The sequence below is a fragment of the Haemaphysalis longicornis genome, unplaced genomic scaffold, assembly GCF_048455015.1.
Source record: "Haemaphysalis longicornis isolate Haplotype H1 unplaced genomic scaffold, Haemaphysalis longicornis Haplotype H1 scaffold_1, whole genome shotgun sequence".
In the NCBI taxonomy this organism is placed as follows: Eukaryota; Metazoa; Arthropoda; class Arachnida; order Ixodida; family Ixodidae; genus Haemaphysalis; species Haemaphysalis longicornis.
The window spans coordinates 103,864,392-103,888,319 of NW_027526203.1; the positions used below are offsets into that span (position 1 = coordinate 103,864,392).

Here is a 23,928-nt window from a genome sequence, read left to right on the forward strand (position 1 = left end):
ACGAAAACGCCACAGAAAATGGGCGAGGATGCAGAGAGGAGGACAGCATTTTCCAGTTGATTTTTCTACTAAATACATTCGCGTAGAGTGGTCGAAATATGGCCTATGGACTACGCACTACTATTTGCGCTAGTAATCCCGCAATGTTTAGAAATCTCTTCAGTATTCCTTTAAGAAACGCGCGGAAGCGGATGGATGCAGATTAATTTAGACCACCGGAAGGTCTGTCTTTAGCTTGTGCCGAAATGTTGACACACGGGTGATTTCTTTTTTCGCATCCATCAGAGAAACGAGTACCGCGTCCTGGTTCGAACACGTGTCCCAAGAAATTAACTGATTCAAGCCGTAAGACGTCGTTGTCGAACACTTCTGTCGAACACACTTCGCAAACACTTCACGAGAATCCGAACGAATCTAGCGGAACGAGGAAGAGAGTTATTAAAGCACAGGCGGCTTTACGCCTTCAAAAATCCTGCAGGCCGTTACTTCGTTCTATCCTCACGTTTCCAAGGGTATACTCATGGCACTTGACCAGATATGTTAACAAGGCTCGTGCCCTAGCTCGTCCTACAACGAGTAGTAGTAGGACGAGTAGGATCAGTGTTGTACACGTTCCTCTAAAACAGGAACGAAAGCTCGTTCCTCGTTCCTTCCCCATATTGAAACGAGTTTCCGTTACAAGTTCCTTCATTGCGAAAGGAACGCGTTTCAGTTCCACTTCAAGTATTGAAACGTGTCGCTACTTTAACGTTACATTTCATTTATAAAAATTGAAATACGGTGTCGGATAATTCTGAAGCGAAATAAAATGATAAAATTACAACTCACGTCGAACTACGTATATTATACGAATATGAACACCGCCGGCAGCAGATTTTCTGGAGATGAAAAGATTTCAAAGAAACGCTTCTAGACGAATTTTTTCAGGGAGCACCGGACGAACTCCAAACATGTCTAACTTCGCCCCTGATTCCTTAGTTCACATAAAAAACATAGAAAAGCTTAAATGATCTCAGCTAAACATATTGTTACCCGTCGGTGTCGTGAATGACGACGACGACGACGAGGGACGTTTTTGTGCTCGGGAAAAAAGACGAGGGTCACGTCAGATTCCGGCTCGCTGTGCTATCTACAGTAAATACTGGAATAGTGTGAATACGTTGTGTTCCCTCTTCTATCCTCGTAACAATATCTAACTGACGAGGGGATCCTCGTTCACTCTCGTTCAGTCAACTTACCGGACTAAGGCTTCCCTAAATCGACTTTCTAACTCCCGCTCCGACTGTCCAAGAACGCCAAACACCTCGGTTTTATTACACGAAGCCACGCCTCTAGGACCTACTAACGAACCCACACTGGGCCGCTGATTGGCCAGGACAACAAAACCCGAAGGTTTGTACGCAAACAATCACGTCATCCACACTCTGACTCTCGCTCCCAGGTATTCATCGAAGCATAAGTATAACAGAGGTTGAAACCGACCAAATAAAGCAGCTCTGAAGGCTGGCCTTCGACCTTCGGGCGTCCTCCCTCAGGTATTGCCCATACGGCGCGGCACGAAATTGTGCCCAACAATGACGAAATTCATGTCCTTTGCCAACACGACGCGCGCGGACCTGGCACTCCCGTCGACCCATTCCCGCCAGATCGGCGATAGACCGCGCCGTGACGAACTGCGCGCGTACTCTGGAACTTCGAGCAGTACAACATCCCGAGATACTGCGGCGCGCCCATGGCTCTATTCATAGTCGGTGATCCTTCGAATGACCTCAAAGCGAGCGCAACTCCCTCGACAACAACGCACCCGCGCCTTGCACGCCCTTATGCGGTAATTCCCCCTGCAGCGCCGCTTGGACTTAGACAACCTTTCCCCGGCAGGCAACAATTCTATCGGCTAGATGCGCATCCTGGCCTCCCCGGACAAATGATGAAAGGTGAAAAGCCTTCTCGCGGCTGCGCTATTCACCCGTCGTCGAACGCCGCCGCGTAAGCTAAACCGGCATGAAAGCAAGCATAAAGCTGCCGCCCGCTGCGTGGTCATTCTGCTGTCCTTGATCTGACCTTAAAGGAACCACGTTCCGCTCTATGGCAGACAATTTGGCCAGCTTATAGAAAGCGAAACACAGTAGCGACTTGTCGATTTTTCTACTCGAGCCTTGGCATCAAAAACAGCCAAATCCGAGCGATGTAACGTCTCGAGAAGGAACGCCGTTCCTGCCGTTTCTTCATAAACTTAACGAGTTACCGTTACAGTTCCACCGACCCTTCCAAGAACGCCGTTCCGTACAACACTGAGTGGGATCGAATGTCTTTTCGGATATTTGATCTCACTTAGCCATCCAACCAGGAGTGTGGGGCTCAGCCCAAAACGAGCTACTTAGAATCATCTAGTACTCGTACAACCGATCGGCACCGGCATAGAATTCGCCACTGGCTTTGGCTGTGCGGCGTTTTTTTTAAATGCGAATGCATTTCTTAGTCGGGGGTTGTCGTGCTCCGTCGGCGTGCGCCTGCATTCCTCCAGCGCGAGCGCACGTGAGCGCGCGCCTCGTAGTTCTGCCTTCGTCGTCGTCATCGTCGTAAATGCGAATGCATTTCTTAGTCGGGGGTTGTCGTGCTCCGTCGGCGTGCGCCCGCAGGTGTTATCTCTCCACGCTCCTCCTCGCCCCTAGCAACAGCTGTGGCGCGCCTAGCAACCGGAGCAGGTGGTAGCTCGGGCGGGAGTAGCGGAGGGCAAGGGGAGAGGAGGAGCGCGCTCGGGCGTGTGAGGGCGCTCGCATCGCGGAGCTCGGGCGGAGTAGCGGAGAGTGAGTGGAGAGGGGGAGCGCGCTCGGGCGTGTGAGGGCGCTCGCATCGCGGAGCTCGGCGGGAGAGAGTGCTCGCGCGCGGGGCGGGCGTGTTGCGCGGGTCCCTCTCTCCTCTCCGCGTACCCTCTCTCCGCTCGCTGCGCTCGGAAAATGTATATAAATGCAGTGGAGCGCACGCCTCTCTCCGTTACTGCTTGCCGCAGCGCACTCATCGGTGCACCCAATGCATTCGCATTTCCGCACGATCCCCTTCGGGGAGGTCGGGGGAGTTTTTTTTTTTTAGATGCGACGCTCAGAGCATCTCTTGTCGGCGGCCCTGTCCTTCCTGCGTGCGTCCGTTGTTGTCCGCGTGCATGCGTTGTTGCCCGCAGCCACTCACCCCCTCTCCTCTCCGATAGCGAACACTCTCGCGAGGGGCATTGGATTGGATTGGATTGGATTGGATTGGATTGGCTTGGCTTGGCTTGGCTTGGCTTGTATTGGATTAAAGTGGATTGTGTTGCGTCATAGCCGCGGCACACTCTCTCCGCGGTCTCCTCTCCTTCGGGCGCGCTGCGCATATATCCGGTGTGCCGCTCTCCGGCGGCCTTTCGGTCGACGGTTGCTCTCCGCTTGCGCTTGATCCCCCCTCAGCGTCGCATCACACCAGGGTTCCCGCGAGGGGAAGTGGGCGTAATTTTTTTTTCCATCTCCTTTGCGGGCATGCAATGCAGGACATAGGCGACGTGGACTCCAACTCCAATCTCCTCGCACTGATTACCCGGATCAATGGCAACCTTCTTTGAACGAACAGCTAACGAGCACGCTTCACCATCTTAGTCCTAAGCCCTTTTTCAGGCGACCCCGCAGTTATCGTACATCCACAGTTCAGGCCTATGCAGCTTCTGGCCCAATCACGCCTCTACAAGGACGACAATTACTTTTTGGGAGGCGGTCGACAAAGGCAACGATGACAATGGTAGTGGGGGTTTATGCATACCAGACAGTGCGAAGACTCAAAACGTTAAAGTTCTTCGTTGTCTGTTAAACGGCCAACACCTTGATCCGTGTGGACAATAAATTTATTGGCACATTTCTTCTGCGAGCCGACACGTCATAGTGACGGAACATGATGGCATTCACCTGGTGTTCTGCAGCACTCGAGTTCTTGAATGCCTTTATTTCACCCGCGAGAATACCCCCTATGTATATTGTATTCTTTTCTTCCACGAAGTGTTACCTTGGTTAAGCTAATCGACTGTCATACGATTTAGGTGTAGAGACCATACGATTTAGAGTCCATACGATTTTGATGTAGGGGAGCGCTGGAATTATTTGAAGAAGCTTGTTAGCTGAAAAGAATATGCGGAATGCGAGGTAATTGCGAATCGATTGCGGGGAGTCTGTTACAAACGTGTTATGCCGACCTGAGACTTTGGTGGCTCTAAGTGGGAGAGTGGTTTCTTCAGCAAGGGTCGTGGTGGCATGAGAGAGGGTGGCGGATGTCCGGAGTGTTCCATGGGAGCCGGGGGCGGCGAGTGCGTGGGTTTCTGAATCACTTTGTTTAAGCATCCGTCACCTGTTGTATTTTTTGCTACAGTTGAATAATGGGGAATTTAATTTTCTTTCACCTTTTTTGCAATTATGCTGAAACTGTTTTTTTACACGGGCGTGTCCGCCGTCTTTTTATGTGGTAGGCGCCTGTCAAAGGCCCCAAGAGTACTCTAAGGTACATCAACAAAAAGATAAATTTTCTTTCCGGCAGAGACGCGCCTGTGCAGAGTCTCTGTGGCCTAGTTACCACCTGCGCAATACAAGTGAAATAAAATTCCAGGACTTCGTTACTTACCATGTAACTCGCCGATACTTATGTTATGGTGAGATGTTTGGACGCTAGCAGCAAGCAAAATAAACGAGAAGGCGGCCGTGTGGTTCAAGTCTGTCTTTTATTACACGAGTCAAACTGAGCAAGAAAAATAACTTCCAGTCACACCCAGCGGAGGTATCACTAAATGAATAACTTATGACTAGATCCCCGCAACACGCACATTTTCCTCTGGATTCCTTGTCCCTGTCTTTGTAGCAAAACTTGCGGAGGGTGCACGTCCGTACGGAGCCTGGCAAAGGGTGCAATTTGATTCTCGAGCTCCTGGGTTCTAAAGGTAGGAACGGCACCTTGGTAAAAGAATTAGTGCGAGCTGCAACCACCACGTTGTTCGGCTGCCGAAGCCATCGCTTTTCAGTCGGTACGAGGTACTGCAAGGAATGACAAATTCGGCTACTGTTTTTTTGTTGTTGTTTCTTTTATTGACAGCACACATAAAATTTCCAATCTGCATTCATAAAAAAACCCCCGAATAAAATGAAATCATTCAATGCCATCTAATGGAATTTGGTTTCTTTAGTCGAAGCTAACTTTATTTCCCCGAAAACAGATCTGTGTACACTGAGTTTTCCTCCTCCTCGCACTCCGCTCTGCAACAGGCGGGCATTTCTTGGCAGTCTCGGCAACTCACATCAGACAAAAAAACAATCATATTCGCAAACAGTTTCGCGCACATACAATACAAAATACCACGCGAGCACTTTTCGACACGTCATACGAAGTTGTGAAAGACACTAGCAGCTGATCTCGCGAGCGTATATTCTGCGCGGAGGACAGTCCGACGATTGTTGCCTATGCGGACAACTCCCGGTTCCTCGCAGTTAACGCGGCGCACTCATTTATCGGGGGTCTTCGGAGAGCCTGCTCGCACTCCTCGTCCCCCTGACGTCAGGTGGTGACATGACGACTATTAGCGTGCATGCTCGTCGTTCGCATCGTCAAAGTTCCATATACTGCGCCCCGTTTTTTTTTTTTTTTTTCTCCCCTCTCTCGCGACACAGAGGCGGGCCTGACGACACGCGAAACGAAATTCAGCACGTGAAACAAATCGACACTCTCTCCGGCTTCCTGTCGCTTTCGCTTGAGATTGCTCCAGATTCCCTGATTGTGGACAGCACGCCCTGAGATTAAGATTGAAAGCAACTCGCGATAGATTTTAACTGCACTTAGATCGCGCACTTTAAACACAACACATAAAAAGCACACGCAACATAACGTAACAACGTTTTGTTCACGTCCCTGCGTCAGCCTAATGTCCAACGTACGCGATTAGCAGTCAGCGCCAGGCTGTTGTGACCATGTGTACCAGAGTGCAACACGCTGTCAAGGTCGTAGTTCAATTCTTGAAGCGTTCTTGTTTGCACGCAGTGCAAGATTATTGGCAGTTCAACGCGCTGCGCCACCAGAAGGCCCAATATTTGCCAGCGGAAGAGTGGGCGCACCTTTCTCATAATCGCAGACAGTAGAAATGGCAGCACATAATTAAACGGTAATTAAAGTAAATAAACAGCAACACGCACTAATCAATTTGCTGCGCAACTGAGAAAAAAATCCTCCACTTGCGGTCACCAACATTCCGCACAACTCCCTATCACACAAAATTGATCTCTCACAAGAAATGGTCTTTGGCACAACGCAAAAAAAGCGCAAAAAGGCTCACGAGAAACGAATACAGATGTATAGAAAACAGGGCAACCATAACAGGGTTAATAAACTAAAAAATCAGAATCTTGCACACTTTTCAGATTCAGGAAATGGGCATTTAAGCCAGCACTATATCCTTGCTCCGTGACCAGCACTTTGCTCAGACTTTAGACAGCAAACAAGCGCAGGCCGACCCATACAGCTGCCTTCTAGGCGAGGGTGATCACCCAAACAACCCTCCTTGGATCGGTCATCGCGAAAAAGGACTTCTTCACCCCACTTGAGAAACAGCGGCTCTTTTCCACGGGGCTAAACCGTGCACATATTTAAGATGGCTCACTTGACTTGCTACCAGACGAAAGACAGTACGGCTGCCTCGTCGTATCCACATAAAAAGAACGGTTTCTTCAAAGCACCGCTACGAAAAACAAGGAAACGTCTGTAGCCTTCGTTGGCTTATACACAAACCCCGATTGCGCAAAGGGGGCGACCTCGAGGTAAACAAAGTGAAGCATCGCGAGAAGCAGTGAAGCAGCTTGGCGCCCGACAATCCATTCCTTGCCATGAACACGATACGCAGCGGCGTTCGTGGAGCGAAGTAAGTAGAAGTGTGGAGCATGCGCGTAGGCAATGTGCGGTGTACATAAAAAAAAACAATAAGTATCATTAATTACGCATGAGGCCGAGATGAGAAGCGGTTTCTTAGTTCTTTTTGTTACTTTCGCACTGACTACAGTATTACAATAAGCATGCCGCGTCCAGGGGAATAAGTCACCGCTAAACAAATTTTGCCTGGTTATCACTGCACTTAATAGGCAATAAAATGACATAAAATGACAAGAACAACAAGGAAGCGCACTAAGTTGAACCGTTTCATGGAGCACAACAGGCTTGGGTAAGCTAAAGACACCCACCGTAAATGAAAGCCTTGAATGCACGTTATCTAAATCAGTTGATAACATAAAAGTGGCAAATCATACAGAAATAAGCGAATGCGCAAAAGTCCCACGCAAAAGTATGTAGCACATTTTTATTAGTAGTATATTCGCGCAGTACTTTTATGCGGCTTAAAGAACACTCGCTTTGTTCGGGATTGTAGAACAGCAGCACGTTTGACAGCTCGATTGAGAGTGTGAAAAAAGTTGATTCAGCCCCTCTCGTCTCAGGTTTTGTCACACGTGGCTTTTGACTGAGCTGCATGCGTTCAGGCGAATCGTTTTGTTGGGATACAGCTTACGCATTAACAAAAGTAGGCTTTTTTTCCGTAGTGCCCTCTTTCTTTCAGTGCAAGCGTCATAGGCCTGCTCCGCCGTACTAAGGACCACCTGATACTGAAGCCTACCTGGCCCTATCCGCAAACCGTTTGTTTACGCCATGTCTGTAATTTGTGGTTAGACTGCAGTGCAGTGGCGATAAATTCGTTTCCGCCGTAAACTGGCTCATCCTGTGGAGACAGAAAGCGATGTAATGTAACGGCAGCACTGCGAGTTACAGCATTTGGCACCAGTTCACTTGTCGTCGGCACCTTCTGAAAGAAGAACTACGCGTGATGTCACTTTGAACAATGCGCGGGCAGTGGTAACCTCGGGGGGGCCCATCTTTCCCCACGTTTCTGTGACAATGTTCAGTGCGAAGTACCGCTCAATCCAGTCTATTGATTGGAGCAGGGGAGGGGGGGGGGGGGAGGCAGACCGAAGCACTGACCAAATGAAGTTAAAAAATACTTGGCTGCTGAAGCTTTTATTTAAAGGGCAGTTTTAGTTTCTAAATAGCGAACCCCGAAACATAGCAATTGCGTGACGACCGGTGACTGACAGGACAGCTGAGGGGTGCACGCACCTTTTTCTCGTGTTCTGGCTCGTCGCCTGGTGGTCACTATCTGTTGAGTCCAGATCCCTGCTTCGTATGTTCTTCTTAATGGCAAGCTTCGGTTCCCTTGCGTTCCTTTGTTAGTCTTCCGAACTCCTGTTGACACCGCGTGAGGCGCGCGATGGTTCGGAGGACAGAAATCATAAGGGGACACTCTTCTGCTCTCTGAGAAGCCACGTGTGGTACCTGTCGGGCTACGCACATTGCCAATTCAGTAGCCTGTCATTCGGTTCATCGCAAACACTCCCAATTCTGCCAAATTGGTGTAACCACAAATCTCTTCGTTCCCGCTGCGTTTATTTCATACCCTACAATGTATTTGCGCGCCGTACACGCGGCGTGCCTGTGATTTGGCTGCGCGTCCGCCTCATACATTCGCGAGGAAAAGAATCACCAGACAGGCACTCTAAAAAAACAAGCAGTATTTAAGACAGAGTCAACCCCAAAGAAAGGCGATAAGCAAGTACCTGTCGCACTTTACTAACACCGGTGAAAAGATGGCGCGACGCAGGCATTTTGATTCGGGATTCGCGCGCGCAGAAAGCTTATCGGGTGCAACAGAGAGTCTTGGGGTTCGATGTTGCTGCCAATGGCACAAAACACACGCACAAGAGCCGTACCAGGGTGATATTTTTTTACATTCGGCCCCGTAATCATATGGCCGACAAAAAGCACCGGCATCGATCATTTCTGTTACTCCGTCGGCCTCTACACTCACTGACAAAAGAGAAAAGAAAACGTGAATCCGTGGTACTCGTACCAGGACCCACGCCGTACACGTGTCATGTTTGTCGGCGCACGAAGCGAGCGCGTCGCACTCGGCGGAAAGCGCGTCGAGCGCGCGGTTCGTTCCCGCTACAGGGCACAGCGCTGCCGCCGGGCTGCGCCGTTCCGGCCGTGAGCGCGCTGCCTCCTGGGTCGGCGCGGCGCGGAGGCGCCCTGGCGCCGTCAGTTGGAGCCGCCCAAGCACTCGCACTCGTTGTTGCTGAAGTAGGAGGTCTGCATCGAGTACAGCTTGTCGATCGGGTTCACGGCCGACGAAGCGAACATGGCGGCATCCGCGAGGACCGGAGGAGGCTGCCCGCCGCCTCCCGGTCCGATGAGCACGTCTTCGAGGCCGCTCAGGGACGTCTCGCTCTCCATCGATATCTCCGACTTTAGGTACGTCGGGTCACCGTGTGTCGGCCCGTAGTAGGAACCTGCGGTAGGTAGGCACGGACGCTTGTCAAGCAGGCATCTGAAGCGGGAGGGCGGAAGGCCCCAGATCACTTTCGGTCATGTCAGCGGAAGGGGCCGCTAGCAGCGAAAAGCTGGGCAGCTGAAGCAAGACGGATGTGGCCAGTTTCCAGGGATTCTCAACCTTCAAGGGTATCCGGAACCCCTTTAACTCTGAGTGCATTTTTGAGAGACTTGCATGCGAAAAGCGCTAGCCACACAAAAGATCGTCACATACTGGGGCCCAAAACATGACACGCATTTGGTCCCTTCATTCCGCACCCCTCGCAACCGCGAGGCTCGAGGCGGAACGGAGGGCTCAGATTCGAAGCTCCGTGATGTAACATGTCGAGTCTTTATACTATCTCTTTGGGCGGGGGCGGGAGCAAAACACGTCGCGATGGTTGCTTATAATTATAGGTACTGAAGCTCCAGAAAATACGGCATCTAGCCTACTTGAAGACGCTGAGGAATTGAATGTCGCAGTTACCCAATTAATGCGGAACAATTTATTTATACTTATCAAATAGCAATTGCGTTAGGGATGCTAATAATTTGAAATTTCTTCCGGAGTATTCGAACGTAGGGGCAAGCGAACGGTTGGTCTTTGAAAAAGACCGGCCCCCGGTCGAAACGTTAGAATAAATGTTGTTATGTTTTTCAGTTTGACTTCTCTATCGTATATATATATATATATATATATATATATATATATATATATATATATATATATATATATATATATATATATATATATATATATATATATATATATATATATATATATATATATATATCCAAACAAATAAATGCACTTTATCATTAAGACGGCCAATCTGAAGGGGAAATCCCTGAATTCTTGAGATGTCAAGAATGCTCGCGTCGTCTGCTACATGAACTACTGCGGAGCGGAGCGCATGCACGGAATATCATATGACGGAGCCCAATTCTTGAAGACAGCGCATAAATGTTGAGAAACCGGGCGTGAAGCGAGTAGTCCTCTGGGCTGAAGTGTGCACCAGCAACGCAGCAGTTCGCCGAATGTATGTTTATTCGCTTAATCTTCCCGCAATTTTTTTTTACGTTTTGAAAAAAACCGCTGACAGGCTACACACTAGCACCTCGGTGCATGAGCACGCAATTACGAGGCGACGATTCAGCAAATGTGACGTTGTAGCGTAGAAAAAAGCATGTAAAGGTAAGTGTATACATGTATATGTCGTATTCCGAGCTACGAAAATTACGGTGCAATGTTTCTCTTATAATCACAAACTACAAATTAGCTCGTGATTGGCTGTTCCAAGCAAGCACGTATATTGATTTCACTGTCAAAGTATGACTATTGCACGTCATGCCGAACAAGAAATAAACACTAAAAGTCAATATAGTAATCCTTAGGCGTAAACGCTTAAGGTACTGTAGGTACCTTGAGGAACTATATGCCTCGAGCTTCGCGATCGCTGCGCCGCCTGCCGCCGCTTCTCCGCGGCGTTGACCGGATGTGCGCTGCGTGGCTGATAGGGGCTCGTGCAGTGTTTTGGTTCTGTTTCGCTTCTTTTCGCCTTTCGGCGCCCTAAAAAAACTTATGGTGACGTCTATAAGCAAAGAATACGTTTAGGTCACTTAAAAAGAAGCTGCGTCTTCGTAGAGAACGTGGTCGCCGCTCTTCCGGGCGTAGGCGACGGTAGCAGCATGTCCCCCCTGTCACCTCGAAATACGTCAGGCACAAATTAATTCTACTGTCGCCTCGTTTAGACCTGACACTGTCACAGTGAGAGGTTGGCTTCATTTTGCAGCGTGGACAACGAATGCGGCTTCGTTTCGAATATATACGTCGCAGAAAAATATGTTTCGGGGATGTGATTAGCCAATCCCGGACAATAACTTATGCATTTTATAAGAATATAAGCCATGCGAAAATGTTAAGTATATTTCAAGCCTGTACGTCATTAAATATGTGCCCACACGTGCCCTTTAGCAAGAACCAAGGTAATCTAATATGAAACCAGGGAAAAACACATGCTGTGCAAGTGCGGAAGAAACATAATAGCTCTAACGGAAATGAAAAAGACAAATACAGTTCAGCTTCTGACATGCTAAAGACGTTCGTCGAAACTTAAGCCAGGTAGGGCTCACCAGACCAACTATACGCGAAATGCACCGCTATTTCGCGAGACATGGGGGGGGGGGGGGGGGGGGGGGGTAGGACAGGAGGACGCTGTGTACAAATGCGGAGCGGAATCAAGCAAAGAACGTTTTGGTAATCACACACGCAAATCTCGCGTTCACTGTCGTTTTGTTTTTCGACTTCAACGAACACCTGATCGTTCGGCGGACGCATTTTTGGAAGTATACAGGGTAGGCAGTTCACAAGTGATGAAAGTGTGGGGTATATGATAAGGCCCTCTGATTTCAATTTCTCCTTTATTCTGCAGGCTCCCTGGGCCATACGACGATATTTCGAAGAAGCGTTTAGTCGCGGACGCCGATTATATTCTAAGCCAGTCTGAGCGCTGGTCGCAGAGGATATATGTAGCAGATGAATGTTTGCGGGCGCTCACCTTACGACAAGACGACTCTTTGTCGTGTGCTGATCCCCGAGTATAATTCTGCATTATCCGTCGTACTTACGTTGATTATTCCAGAAATTAACACACACTGGCTTGTAAATGGTGGTGACCAATATCTGAGGTATATTATTGGCAAACGTAACTGGTTTGCTGTCAGGTATGAGTGTTCCGCTGAATATGTAAGCGCACAAAACTGATTTACATCGTAGTCGTATACGCGTAGCATGAACATCAGAGGAACCGGTGGTTATGGAAACACTGCTAGTAAATTCAGGGCAGTGTAACTACATGCAGGTCCATGCATACGCCGGTCCGCGACGCTGGCCTGTGACACACACCTGGCGCTTATACAGACCGAGAACACCACACTAAGATCTCGTCAGAAACATTTACACTCTCGTAAACACACCCCATTTGCGAACAGAGTGACTGCTCCACATAAACAGGGATTTTCAACGCCCGCAAACTCTAAATCTCAGTCGTGAACCCGCCGCAAAAGTAGCGGCGACAGTGGGGAGCGGGACGGAGACTCCTGCGCCTGCTTTCGAAACGGGCCGCTAGGGGGATTTCAGTGGCGCCCCTACAGGCCGCGCTCGAGGCGTATAGTACCTTGGGTACCTATAGTCCGCGAATAATTAAGGCACTAGTGTACCTCAAGTTTTTGCGGACTGTATAAAAAACTAATACAAAAATATATAATCTTCCCACTGGCGGGAATCGAACCTCGGTCTTTTTCGTGTGAAGCTGGCATTCTACCACACCACCACACTTTGAAGTCTTGCGATCGCAGCGCCCCTTACGAATTTTACCCGCTTTTTGCTTCACTTTTGATGTAGTGAAAGTGTAGGCGTTTCGAACACTCTGTGCTCTAGTTCAGTCTACTAATGACAATTATTGCCAAAAGGTAAACGTATCGGCCCATGTAGCGGGTATTAGGTGCATTTTTATGGCTCCTGCCCGAATACCTGCACACATCTCAGTATTTTGAAATTGTCTCGACCATACAGACAGACTCATAGAGGAACAGGAAGTGTTGCGGATGACCTCCGCTGTCACTGGCTGTGCAACTATGCGGTCCTTAAGCGGAATGAGTGAAATTTGCCGAGGCTCACTAGAATTTATTTAAATTAGTTATGATCAATAGTGATATGTATGTTTATGCTGTTTTTATCACGTTTTGCTTGCGCAACCAATGCCCCAGTAATTCTCCACTATAACGAGCTCGTTACCCCTATGATGAGGCAACTTCATGCCGCCACCGAAATGCGGCCATCTTGCCCCCGTAATCCCCTCACTGAGTGCGGAAGTCCCGGAACAACTTCGATGTTTGAAACAATAGCGGCGAAATCGGCCACAAACCATACACCCGTTCTCGGGCGCTGCAGAATGCTTCAGGCGCGGCGGGACTTGTGCGAGCGAGTGGAGTGGGCGTTTAGCGTGCACGTGGCAGGCATCGCAGTGACTTGAAGTTGGTACAAGGCGATTTCGGCCGCATGATTTGCTGATCGCCATTGTCGTCTCCTCATCTTTATCGTACGGGAAAAATCTTTGTATCTTATATGACATTTCGACGATCCGCAGCATAAGTTTCGAGAAATTTTAAAAGGAAAGACAACCTCTGCAAAAAATTCTTCAGCCCCTATACTTAGTGCTAAGTAACTCGGGGGACGAATTGCAAAGCATGCTTTCCGCACTGTACAAACAGAGTAGAGCCGTGGGCCGGAAAATTAATATGCAGAAAACCAAAGTAATGATCAATAACCTCGCGACAGCACAGCGGTTTGAGATAGGTGGCGAGGCCGTGGAAGTGGTAAGCAAATAGTATATCTACTTAGGCCAAGTTGTCACCCCGGATCCGAACCATGAGGCAGAGGTGATTAGAAGGATAAGAATGGGGTCGAGTGCATACGGCAGGCATCTCAGATAACGAATGGCAGCCTAACATTGTCCCTGAAGAAGAAAGTGTATGACAGCTGCATCTTACCGGTACTCACCGCCGGGGAGAAACTTGGAGGCTCACTAAGAGAGTTCAACTTAAATTGAGAACGACTCAGCGGGAAATGGAGCGGAAGATGATAGGTGTAACATTAAGGGACAAGAAGAGAGCGGAGTGAATCAGGGAACAAACGCGTGTTAAGGACATATTAGTAGAAATTAAGAAGAAGAAATGGACGTGGGCAGGGCATGTAATGCGAAGGCAAGATAACCCTTGGTCATTAAGGGTAACTGAGTGGATCCCTAGAGAAGGCAAGCGCTGCAGGCGGCGGTAGAAAGTTTGATGGGCAGATGAGATTCAGATGTTTGCGGGGATAAATTGGTTGCAGTTAGCACAGGACCGGGGTAATTGGAGATTAATGGGAGAGGCCTTTGCCCTGCAGTGGGTGTAGATAGGCTGATGATGATGATGATGATGATGATGATGATGATGATGATGATGATGATACTTAGCGAATAAGGACGAGCAGCGACGTTGTGCGCCGACTGGGGCCCAGTCCAATTATTGCGCGAAACAAAACATGTTTGTTTGTAATATACGATTGAGATTACTTCCTAGTTAATTTGCTGAGGGAAGCTTGGAATGTCTACAGCTTTATTCCAGCAGACAAATATCAGGCTGCCCGTGTCCCTCCTGTAGAAGCCCATGTATTTGACAGCGGACGGGAATTTCCCTTATTTACAACCTTATTGTGAGTGTGCACGACTTAGTTATGAAAGATAGACGAAACTTGGCGTACTGTTAGAGTCACCTTAGCGGACGTTGTCATGCAATTTGTTTCGGGATAGTTTGGGTAAAACAACAGCCATCTTTTCAGACCATACTCTCTCCGTAGGCGGCCATGACATCACACGGGAGTTGTCTAACGTTTCCAGCTTAACTGTGAACTGACTAATTACGGCGAAGAGCATTCGCGAGAAACTGGTAACGAAAATATATTGTTTCATGTCGACGCACCGCATAAACGACTGGACATGGAGCAAAGCCGGAGGGTAGCTATGTACATCTTTGCTGTAAAAATATTAATTTCGGCTTAAATTAGGCCTTCAAGGACAGTATTTCGAACTGTGTAGTGCCACCAAAGCTCTCTGCCAACGGCAACCGAAGAAACCTGCAGTTTAAAAACTTGATGCACTTAGCTCTCGTCGTTATCTCTTTTGCTTCGCCCTTAACGACAGAAGCATAAATTGTGTGTGCGGTTCCGCATTCGCATCCTTATTCATGCCCCCTCGCCTAATCATTTAATTGCGAAAACATGCGAAGAAAAGCGAGGAACACTCAGAAAGAAGCGCTACGAATGTCCGCGCCAGCTGAAGTTACTAATGATTAATGAACTGGTTGAACTGGCTGATTATAGTTGTTTGAATGAGACGATTTGCTTTATTAGCTGTTTTAGCAAGTCTTCACAAATGCAGCTCTGTGAGGAGGTGCTGCACAGGGGAGTAGCGAATTTCGGCGTGCGGTGAACCCTCTCAGACCATCCCGCGGCTCAGCTTCACTGCAATGCACTGTAGTGACCCATCTACGGCGCCATCAGACCAAATTGGGTGAATGACACGTCCACTCAGTGGCACCCCGCAATGCAACCGGGACGATCTGCATTGCGCAGTGCCAGGGAGTATAGATCAGACTAGTCAAGCTGCATTTGCACGCTGCTGTCATTGCAGAATTCGCTTTGTTGGAGGCATGGATTTGACCCTCGTGGGCACCGGCGTAAACAACGGGATCGCCTCAGAGTGAAGTCATTAGTAATTAAAATTGAAGGTTAACCTCATTCGTTGATTGATTGATCGAGATTGTGTTGATCGCCGTGAGTGAGTAGTTTTTTTTTTTTTAGTTTTATCAAGAATTGGCGAATTTCCTCCGTGGGAACATGAAATGGGCCACACATCAGTTCAAAGGGGAACGCCATCGCCAATGCAGAAATCGCCGGCAGCTGACTCGTACAACTGGACGTAGTTAGCTGGGCTTTTATTTCGTGACCTGCGACGCAGCACAAAAATTATTCGTGGTGGCTAGCCAGACAAGAAGAAGCTTAATTATGGAAGAGCACAGTTAATTGGCGGTGGTGCCCGCCGTTGGGGTTGGCAACCATTGCCGCCCAGGCGACGAGCGAAGCTTGAGCCTCCTAGTCTCAACTGTGCAGCGCTTCCCGGCCACTGATCAGACTTCGTTATTATTGGGCGGCAGTCTCTCGGGCATCCCCACATATGGTGCTGAAGGGTGCCGAGAGACTGGCAGGGTGTAGAGCTTGGTGAAGTGTGTATGGCTGGGTGGATTAGGTGTTAGTCTGTAGAAGACGTCACGAGTGTCCTTGATGGACTGTGAGTTGTGTGTGTGGGTCGGGGTGTAGGCACGGCGAGAGAGGAGGCCGTGTGTGGCAATTTCATACGGCCCCAAGGAAGGGGAACGAGCCCATTCCGCCTCGTCTGGTGAGTTCTCGAGCCGACTGTGGGCAACTTCGTTTCCCTCCAGGCGGACGTACGCTGCCGTCACTCGGGACGTCGGGGGTGCTTGTTGGAAAATCAGGTTCCTAAGGCGAAATAAAGCCGGAGACGAAATTTTGAACTGCCATTTTAGAATCGGCGATCAATGTGGTGGGGGTCGGCTTCTGCGTTCGCGCTATTGCGTTCGCCGCCTCTTCTGCCATGGCTGGGTCGGTGGAGCCGATGCACAGGACGTTGCGTTGGATGTGATCGGAAGGGCAATGGGAGATGGTTGGGAAGGCATCATGCCGCCGTTATTTCTCCGCGTCGACGTAGTGGATGTTAGGTCTGTCGCCGTATTGTCGATGCAATGCTGGTGCACGTTGCAAACGCGCACCTTCCTTGCACCTTTCTTGCACCTTTCTTGCACCTTACGATTTCCTGGACCTTACGGACATGTTTATGAGTATGTGGTCTTGTATTTGTACACATTTGTATTAGCTGATGTTAATACATAAGACAATGTATTTATAACTATGTACATTTTTCTATATGTGTGTGTATATGTGAACATGCATCTGTAAGTAGGTTATAGTGCTGTTATAAATATTAAGCTGTTACGTTCCTCTAGATGTTTTTCGCTCACTCTAAGCGTTCTTTACTCCTGCTTTTCGCTGACATAGTAGCACTGTTTTGACATTTCGTGGCTTAATGATTTGTTTTTGAATTGTATAATTTTTATGCGTTCATTTTTGTTCAGCGACTGCACTTATGCTTGATTTTGTTATTAATCATCAGGGGTTCCACAGTGTGCTTCACTATGGGACCCCTGTGTGTATACTAATGTTATGTTATTTATTCTGTTTGGAAAATAAGGCGAAACCGAAACTGAAACTGAAACGTCTTTTGGTGGGAAATTCTGAGTTCATGTTCCTCCGTGCAGGTTTGTTAATTATTTAGCACGGGTGCCGCGAGGAGGGGGGGGGGGGTGTCTACTGGGGTCAACGTGTAAATGTGGGCTAGTTGGTTCGAACTGTGAAACATGGTTAAGCAGCGCGGTAAGGGCGGGACAAAAGTAGAGACCACACAGGACTAGCGCTAGTCCTGTGTGGTCTCTACTTTTGCCCCGTCCTTACCGCGCTACTTAACCATGTTTCACAGGTCCACTGGGGTGTCTAGAGTTTGTCTATACTCGGTTACAACTTAAGAACGGCAACGGAAGTTGCCGCTGTGGTCATCACCGCAGCCGGATGTTACTCCGCGCGGCGCAAGTAGTGCGTTACTGGGAATATTTTGAACATTGCACGAGCCATTTCCCTGATTTTTAGGACTTAATATGCTTATAAACTACTGCAGGAACGACAAACAAACTGCATGGGAGAGGGCATACGATATCATCCATTCATAGCAATCTCGTTTCAAAACGCGCGCGCCCGTTGACACCCGAATCCATCGCTTAGGCGGAGTGATACCGTACATGAGCTATTGCCGTTCTTAAATTGTTCCCTGGTATAGAGTTTTTGAGCGTCTCGTGATTTGATTGGCGATATAAGCTTCACAGAGTTCTTCTGTAGTTTGAAGCCCACCGAGAACTTTGAATTGGACAGGGAAAGTACTGAGGTGTAGCTGTAGCACTCCTTTATAGGTTTTTCTGAGCATGAGGTTGATTCCGCTTAATTCTGTTCTAGATGTATTTAGATAAGCGAGGCCGTATGTCAGTATGCTGAGGACGAAGGCTTGAAGTAGCCGGAGGCGTTCAGCCTCCTTGAGGCCTCAATGTCAATTGGTAACTTGTCTAATTAAAACTATTGCTTGTGTGGCGCTCGTCCCGTGTCCCTGTCTTTTCTTGTGTCCCCGTCTAGTGCGCCTTATACCATGTCGAAGTCGTGTGGCGTGTTGCTAGATTTGGCTTATCAAGTGGGTATTAAATATATTTTGTTGGATGTTGATGCCCAAGATTTTGATTATTTCAACGTTAGGGATGGGGCTTCTCGCATAAATGTGGATATTTGAGGAAAGGGGGGGGGGTGAGATTTGTGTTTTGGGGGAGTAGGAGCAGCTGGAATTTGGCTGGCGAACAGGTGAGGACCGCTTGAGCAGCCGCTTCTATCACTGCCTCTATTGCTCTATGTACGGTGGTCTCAATTTCAGCATTGCTGCCTTTGTTGATCTAAAGTGTAATATTGTCGGCATACAAACCAAAATTAAGGTTAGCGATTTGTTGGAGTTGGTAAGGGTGGTTAGGATGGTGAGATTGAACAGTAAAGGGGAAAGGACGGCGCCTTGTGGCGAGCCTGAATTTGGAAGGGATTGGGGAGGTTAGAGTAATGGAAATAATATCGGCAATTTGTACATAGCTGGTCTGCTCGTGAGAAAGCTGCGGATAAATTGTATGTGCGTGATCCTGGGCCTGTGGAGTATAAGCCGTGGAGTATGGTTATGTGTCAAACATTATCAAAGGCTTAAATTTGGTTCAGTGTAATGCAATAGTATAGCGGCGGTGTTATGTTTATGCGGTGATGTGGTTATTTTGTGGGACAGTTGAAGAAGAATGTCTTATGTCGATCAACGTACGCAACAATTGTGTGAAGAAGGAGTTATTTGTGCAGTAAATGCTTGACGAGTTTTATGTATAATGTACATGTCCCTTGAACTTTCATAGGCAGGAGGTGAGGCATATCGGTCGAATATATTTAGGCGTGAGGGTTTTGGTGCTTTGGGGAAAAAATGGGATTTGTTCGTGTTTTCAGGATTGACGCAGAGTCCAATGGCTATAAAAGGAGCTTTTGATGGCTTTAACAGAGTTGTCATCTAGGTTCCTTAGCATCCTATTGGTAATCCTGTCTAGACCCGTGCACAGTTAGGTCTAACACAGAGGATAGCTCAACTAACCACTGCTTCGGAAATCTCTTTATCTCGCTCGGGGTTGTCTGGGCCGGCGTAGGCTGGAAGTGTATCATGGATGCATTTAAGTACGCAGATAAACGTGACACACCAGCTTACCATCGTGATGCGTGCCGTAAGGGAGAGGTTGCAGCTGGTATGGGGAGCTCACGGCTGCCGACTCGAGAAGCCCTAGTCTTGAAAAGGGCGGGGCTGCGAAGGAAACAGGGAACCTAGTTTGAAACCACAACAGTATAATTGTGGCATGGTGCGTACATTCCAACATTATTTGGCGCGAAAGAAACCTTCGGCACAATTGAGGCAGAACACAAGTTCATTGCCGATGCTAACAATGTTCTTTAACCTTAAATCATACATTGGGATGGCTATTACAAGAACAAATTAAGATCAGGGGTTATAAGCTGCGTGGAAAAGAAGGCTGTGACGCGCCGTCCAGCACGTGGCCGCTGCGCGACTGGAGCGGCGCACACCACCAAAACAAATGATAGTGTTTAATCGAAACGTGTAGTACGTGCAGAATTGAGGCCGTTTCATCAGGTGTCGGTACTATAGTCGCACAAAGCACGCAGCACGTAATACAGGGCGCCACAAAGACGGAAACATACTGCTCTGGAACTTGTTAGTCAGTGCTGCGCTTGTGTGCGCAAATCGCAAGCAAATCAGCCAGATGCACAGCGTTAGTGCTGACTGACATACTCCGAACCGAGTCGGAGCACAAAGAAATGATCGAGCGAGAGCATGCCACTCTATATTCTTCAGTTGCACTGCCTGCGGAAATGTCTTGCAAAACGTTATGAGTAGCACTGGTTTAGGGGCTTCTCGCTGCCCATGTAGCAGTTGATTGAAAAGAGTTGCGGTGTCATTTGCATGCTCCGCACTGCATGATCACTCAGATGTGGAACGCAGCTAGAATTCCTAGAAATTTAATGTCAGGGCACGGAACAGAACGTTCGATGTCTACATTTCCGCAAAAGTTTAACTGCACACTATCGCGCCATTATGGGACCTGTCAGATGCTGTACGTGGGCAAACATCTGAAATAAACTCGGGTATAAAATGCATATACAAATCCTTAAGAGCCTGCCGCACTGTGACCGTGGCTCTGTAAATTCGGGCGTGCGGTAATTTCACTAAAACACTCGCTCCTTACTCTTATTTCAGCAGTGCTCCTCGTGGCCGCAGTGCCTGCGGTCTGCGGTACTACACCGGCGCTGGATTTCGACGGACGGCAAAGTAGCGTGGTCACCTTGTCTAAGTGACGAACGAGTAGCACCAACGCCGGAGTTGCGGCTTTGTTAGTTCATTTTAACTACGACTGCTTGCAAGTATTGTGGCAGCGAAGCTTGTGGGGCTTTAATTTGTTTTAAAAGACTTGGAAAGTAGCGGAACCCGAAATCACAGTTTGGCTGGATACGACTAGTTCGAGTCGTCATTGTGGGATATACTTTTCCTTGTAATTCGGTAGCTGCGGGAAGTAAACTTGCAAGGAAGTTGCCCATAAAGGCTAACACCATCATGGCGAGGTGAAACCCTCTTTCTGGAAAGTTCCTTCCGGACAAAGCGATAATGCGGTGCTCACAGCTGAGGTCGGTGGGCGAGGCGGACTGGCGGCCGTCGTCGCTCTTCTTGGAGTCCTTGGTGGAGGAGGCCATCTCGCTGCCCGAGCTGTCTCCCCCCGCGTTCTGCTGGCTCTGCTGCTGCTGCTGTTGCTGCTGTTGCTGCTGCTTGCGCTGGATCTTCTTTAACTGCGGCCCCGAGAAAAGAGCAGCCGTCACGCATTGATCCTACAGCTACTTAGAAAGACGAAGATAACCAAACCTTTTTCTTCTTATTAAAACCATAACTGGAAGGCAGACAACTAAAACCCCAAATCTCCACCTTAGTAGAAGACAGACCACGATTCTTGGGCGCGCTGTGCCTATCCATGCTTAAAAAGGCAGTCCTTGGCTCGTTCGAGCGCAAAGAGTGGTCATTAATATTGATGTAGTACATTTTGAATGGGCTATAGAAACTCCAAAGGGTGCTATGTGATTTCCAAACCTTTCGTGATTTGATCTCTCCTAGCTCTAACCAAATAGCAAGACCACCTCTTGCAGCTAGTCCCGCTTATACTGCTGATAGATTGGCACAAACTACTCCCAAACATGTGCACATGTGATCAGCCATGTAACATCGGCGAGGTTTCCCCAAAAGTCGTTTATTCATTTCGGTAAACGCTGCTGCAGACCTAGAGAAAGAAACAGTAGTCAGCGTTCGAGGAAGAAGTTGTGGCGGGAACATAATGCGAAGTAATACTTTCAGGCAGTTCAAGCCAGAAAACGAGCAAGCGACAGGCTGCGGAGTCCTCCTAGACCACGAGGAAACCGAAGAAACAAAGCACCAAAGCCGGCAATGAAGCAACGCGTGTTTACCTGAAGCTAGCGCACAGGCTGAACACCGCAGCAGGGTAGAGCAGCGCAAAAATATGAAAATGAGTTCGGGTCTTCCTGAAAATTTCTTGCCTAATAATTGATTTTACACTAAAGGACCATTGCAAAGTTGGCGCTGCCAACGCAAATAGGCCTTGAATGACCGCGCCCAGGGGGGTCAAAATAGCAAAGGTAAATAAGAACACAAATATGCGATGAAAAAGTATACAAAGTAGTACCACAACGAAACATTTACGAAACGGGCTACTGGACACATGCTAACAACCTACTATGTGCAAGCGCCATCCTGCAGCTTACTTGTAGGCGCTCTAAGGCAATCCCGTGGTTCAGCTCCACTACCATGCACTCGATTGACCAATCCATGCAGCCAACAAAGTGAATTCGGCGATTGACGAAAATCGCCGCGGGTGGGTTTCACCAGAACGCCCAAGAACGGCTAATCAGTGTGACCCAAATGTGCGAATTTGGTGGATGACGAAGCCTGGCATGCGATTAGAGTAAAAAATTGAGTCTGTTCTGGGAGAACAGCGCAAGGCGTGCATATGCGCTGTTTTCCCTGCCGAGATTCTTTTTTTTTTAATTCTAATTGCTTGCTTGGCCTCGTCGGTCACCAACTTCGCACATTAGGGTCACACTGATAGGGCGTTCTTGAACGTTGTGTTGAATTCCACCTGCGGCGATTTCCTAGTGTGTAGAGTGTACGATTGCAATGGCAAACTTGGTAATGTTGTCTTACCTTTGCTCTCTGGTTCTGGAACCAAACTTGGACAATTCTTACGCTGAGGCCCGTCTCTTTGGCGAGTGTTTCGCGAACCTGCATTTACGAAACCAAAGGCGGAAAATGACGCAATTTACGTAACATTTTCAGACCACCAGGTGTGCAGAGTTCAGCGAATCTTATAGGGCCTCTGCAGCGGTGCTAATAATTGCTTCTCTCTTTCAATCTCCCCTGTAAGCGCTGTAAAATCACAAGTTATTGCCAGCACAGAACAAATCTCCGCGATTTCTTAACACCAGCGTGACTTTTTTTAGCCTCTGCTTTGCTTTTGTCCAAAATTTCTTCAAAACAGCTATCGAGTGTTTGTTTGTTTGTTTGTTTGTTTGTTTGTTTGTTTGTTTGTTTGCTTGTTTGTTTGTTTGTTTGTTTGTTTGTTTGTTTGTTTGTTTGTTTGTTTGTTTGTTTGTTTGTTTGTTTGTTTGTTTGTTTGTTTGTTTGTTTGTTTGTTTGTTTGTTTGTTTGTTTGTTTGTTTGTTTGTTTGTTTGTTTGTTTGTTTGTTTGTTTGTTTGTTTGTTTGTTTGTTTGTTTGTTTGTTTGTTTGTTTGTTTGTTTGTTTGTTTGTTTGTTTGTTTGTTTGTTTGTTTACTTGCATTTACTTGATGAATTCATAGTGCAAAAAGGACGAGGACAGAGAGAGAACACACAACACAGCGCTGTGTTGTGTGTTCTCTCTCTGTCCTCGTCCTTTTTGCGCTATGAATTCATCAAGATCGCCACACCAACTTGCCCAAGAATCCGTACTAGTGAACTTTATTGCATTTACTGCTGCAACTGCAAGCAAGGCGGCAAACTGCGGCAATATCGCTCGTGTGACATCACATAAGCACGCCAAGAATTCCCGCACTTTGGAGGGACGTAGGAAAAAGAGACAAGTTGTCTGTTGCGCGTAGAACAGTATTGTTTTGCTCAGGTATTTCTTGGCCCTAATATAAAGGCTGGACGCGCTCGTTGATGTTCTAAAACCGTTCCAAAGGCTGAAAAAAGTGGTGCATGGGCCCTTCAAGCTTCTCGCTGGACTGCGAACAACCAAGGAAAATGAAAGCTGAGTCCACTAGAATGAGATATTTTCCCGCGAGAAAATGTGAAGAGATGTTCGCATGGCCAAGCTTTTGATGGCTTCCGGCAATCTCTGCGGCAGGCATTTACATGCATTAACTATGGTTCAAGACACGTTGTCTGGTGCTCTTCGCCGTTTCCCTGGCGCGCATTCACGCTATCGCAAGTGCTTTCTGCCAGATTTCTCGCTCAAAATTCCAACCCCTCTCGGAAACCTAGCAAAACCACTTCAGGAAAGTGATATTTGGCATAAACCAACAAGTGAACGTGAAGATGAAAACACTAAAAGAATTTTCCAGGATTCTGAATATTTTCTGTGCAATTCAATGTCAAATCTTACTCCCCATGCATTTCTATGGGATAGTTTCC

General features: G+C 48.0%; 1 protein-coding gene across 1 annotated transcript in view; it reads right to left on the bottom strand.

Annotated features, from left to right (window-relative positions):
* Positions 1-4,722: 4,722 nt before the first annotated feature.
* LOC144178523 (LIM homeobox transcription factor 1-beta-like) overlaps positions 4,723-23,928 on the bottom strand; it is a 296,217-nt gene continuing 277,011 nt past the window's right edge. The window contains exons 6-9 of the mRNA XM_077706447.1: positions 22,461-22,538; positions 20,875-21,040; positions 19,395-19,487; positions 4,723-9,383 (exon numbers count right to left, since the gene is read on the bottom strand). Coding sequence (XP_077562573.1) covers positions 9,133-9,383; positions 19,395-19,487; positions 20,875-21,040; positions 22,461-22,538 — 588 coding nt within the window. The 3' untranslated portion in view covers positions 4,723-9,132. The remainder of the gene's footprint in view (positions 9,384-19,394; positions 19,488-20,874; positions 21,041-22,460; positions 22,539-23,928) is intronic.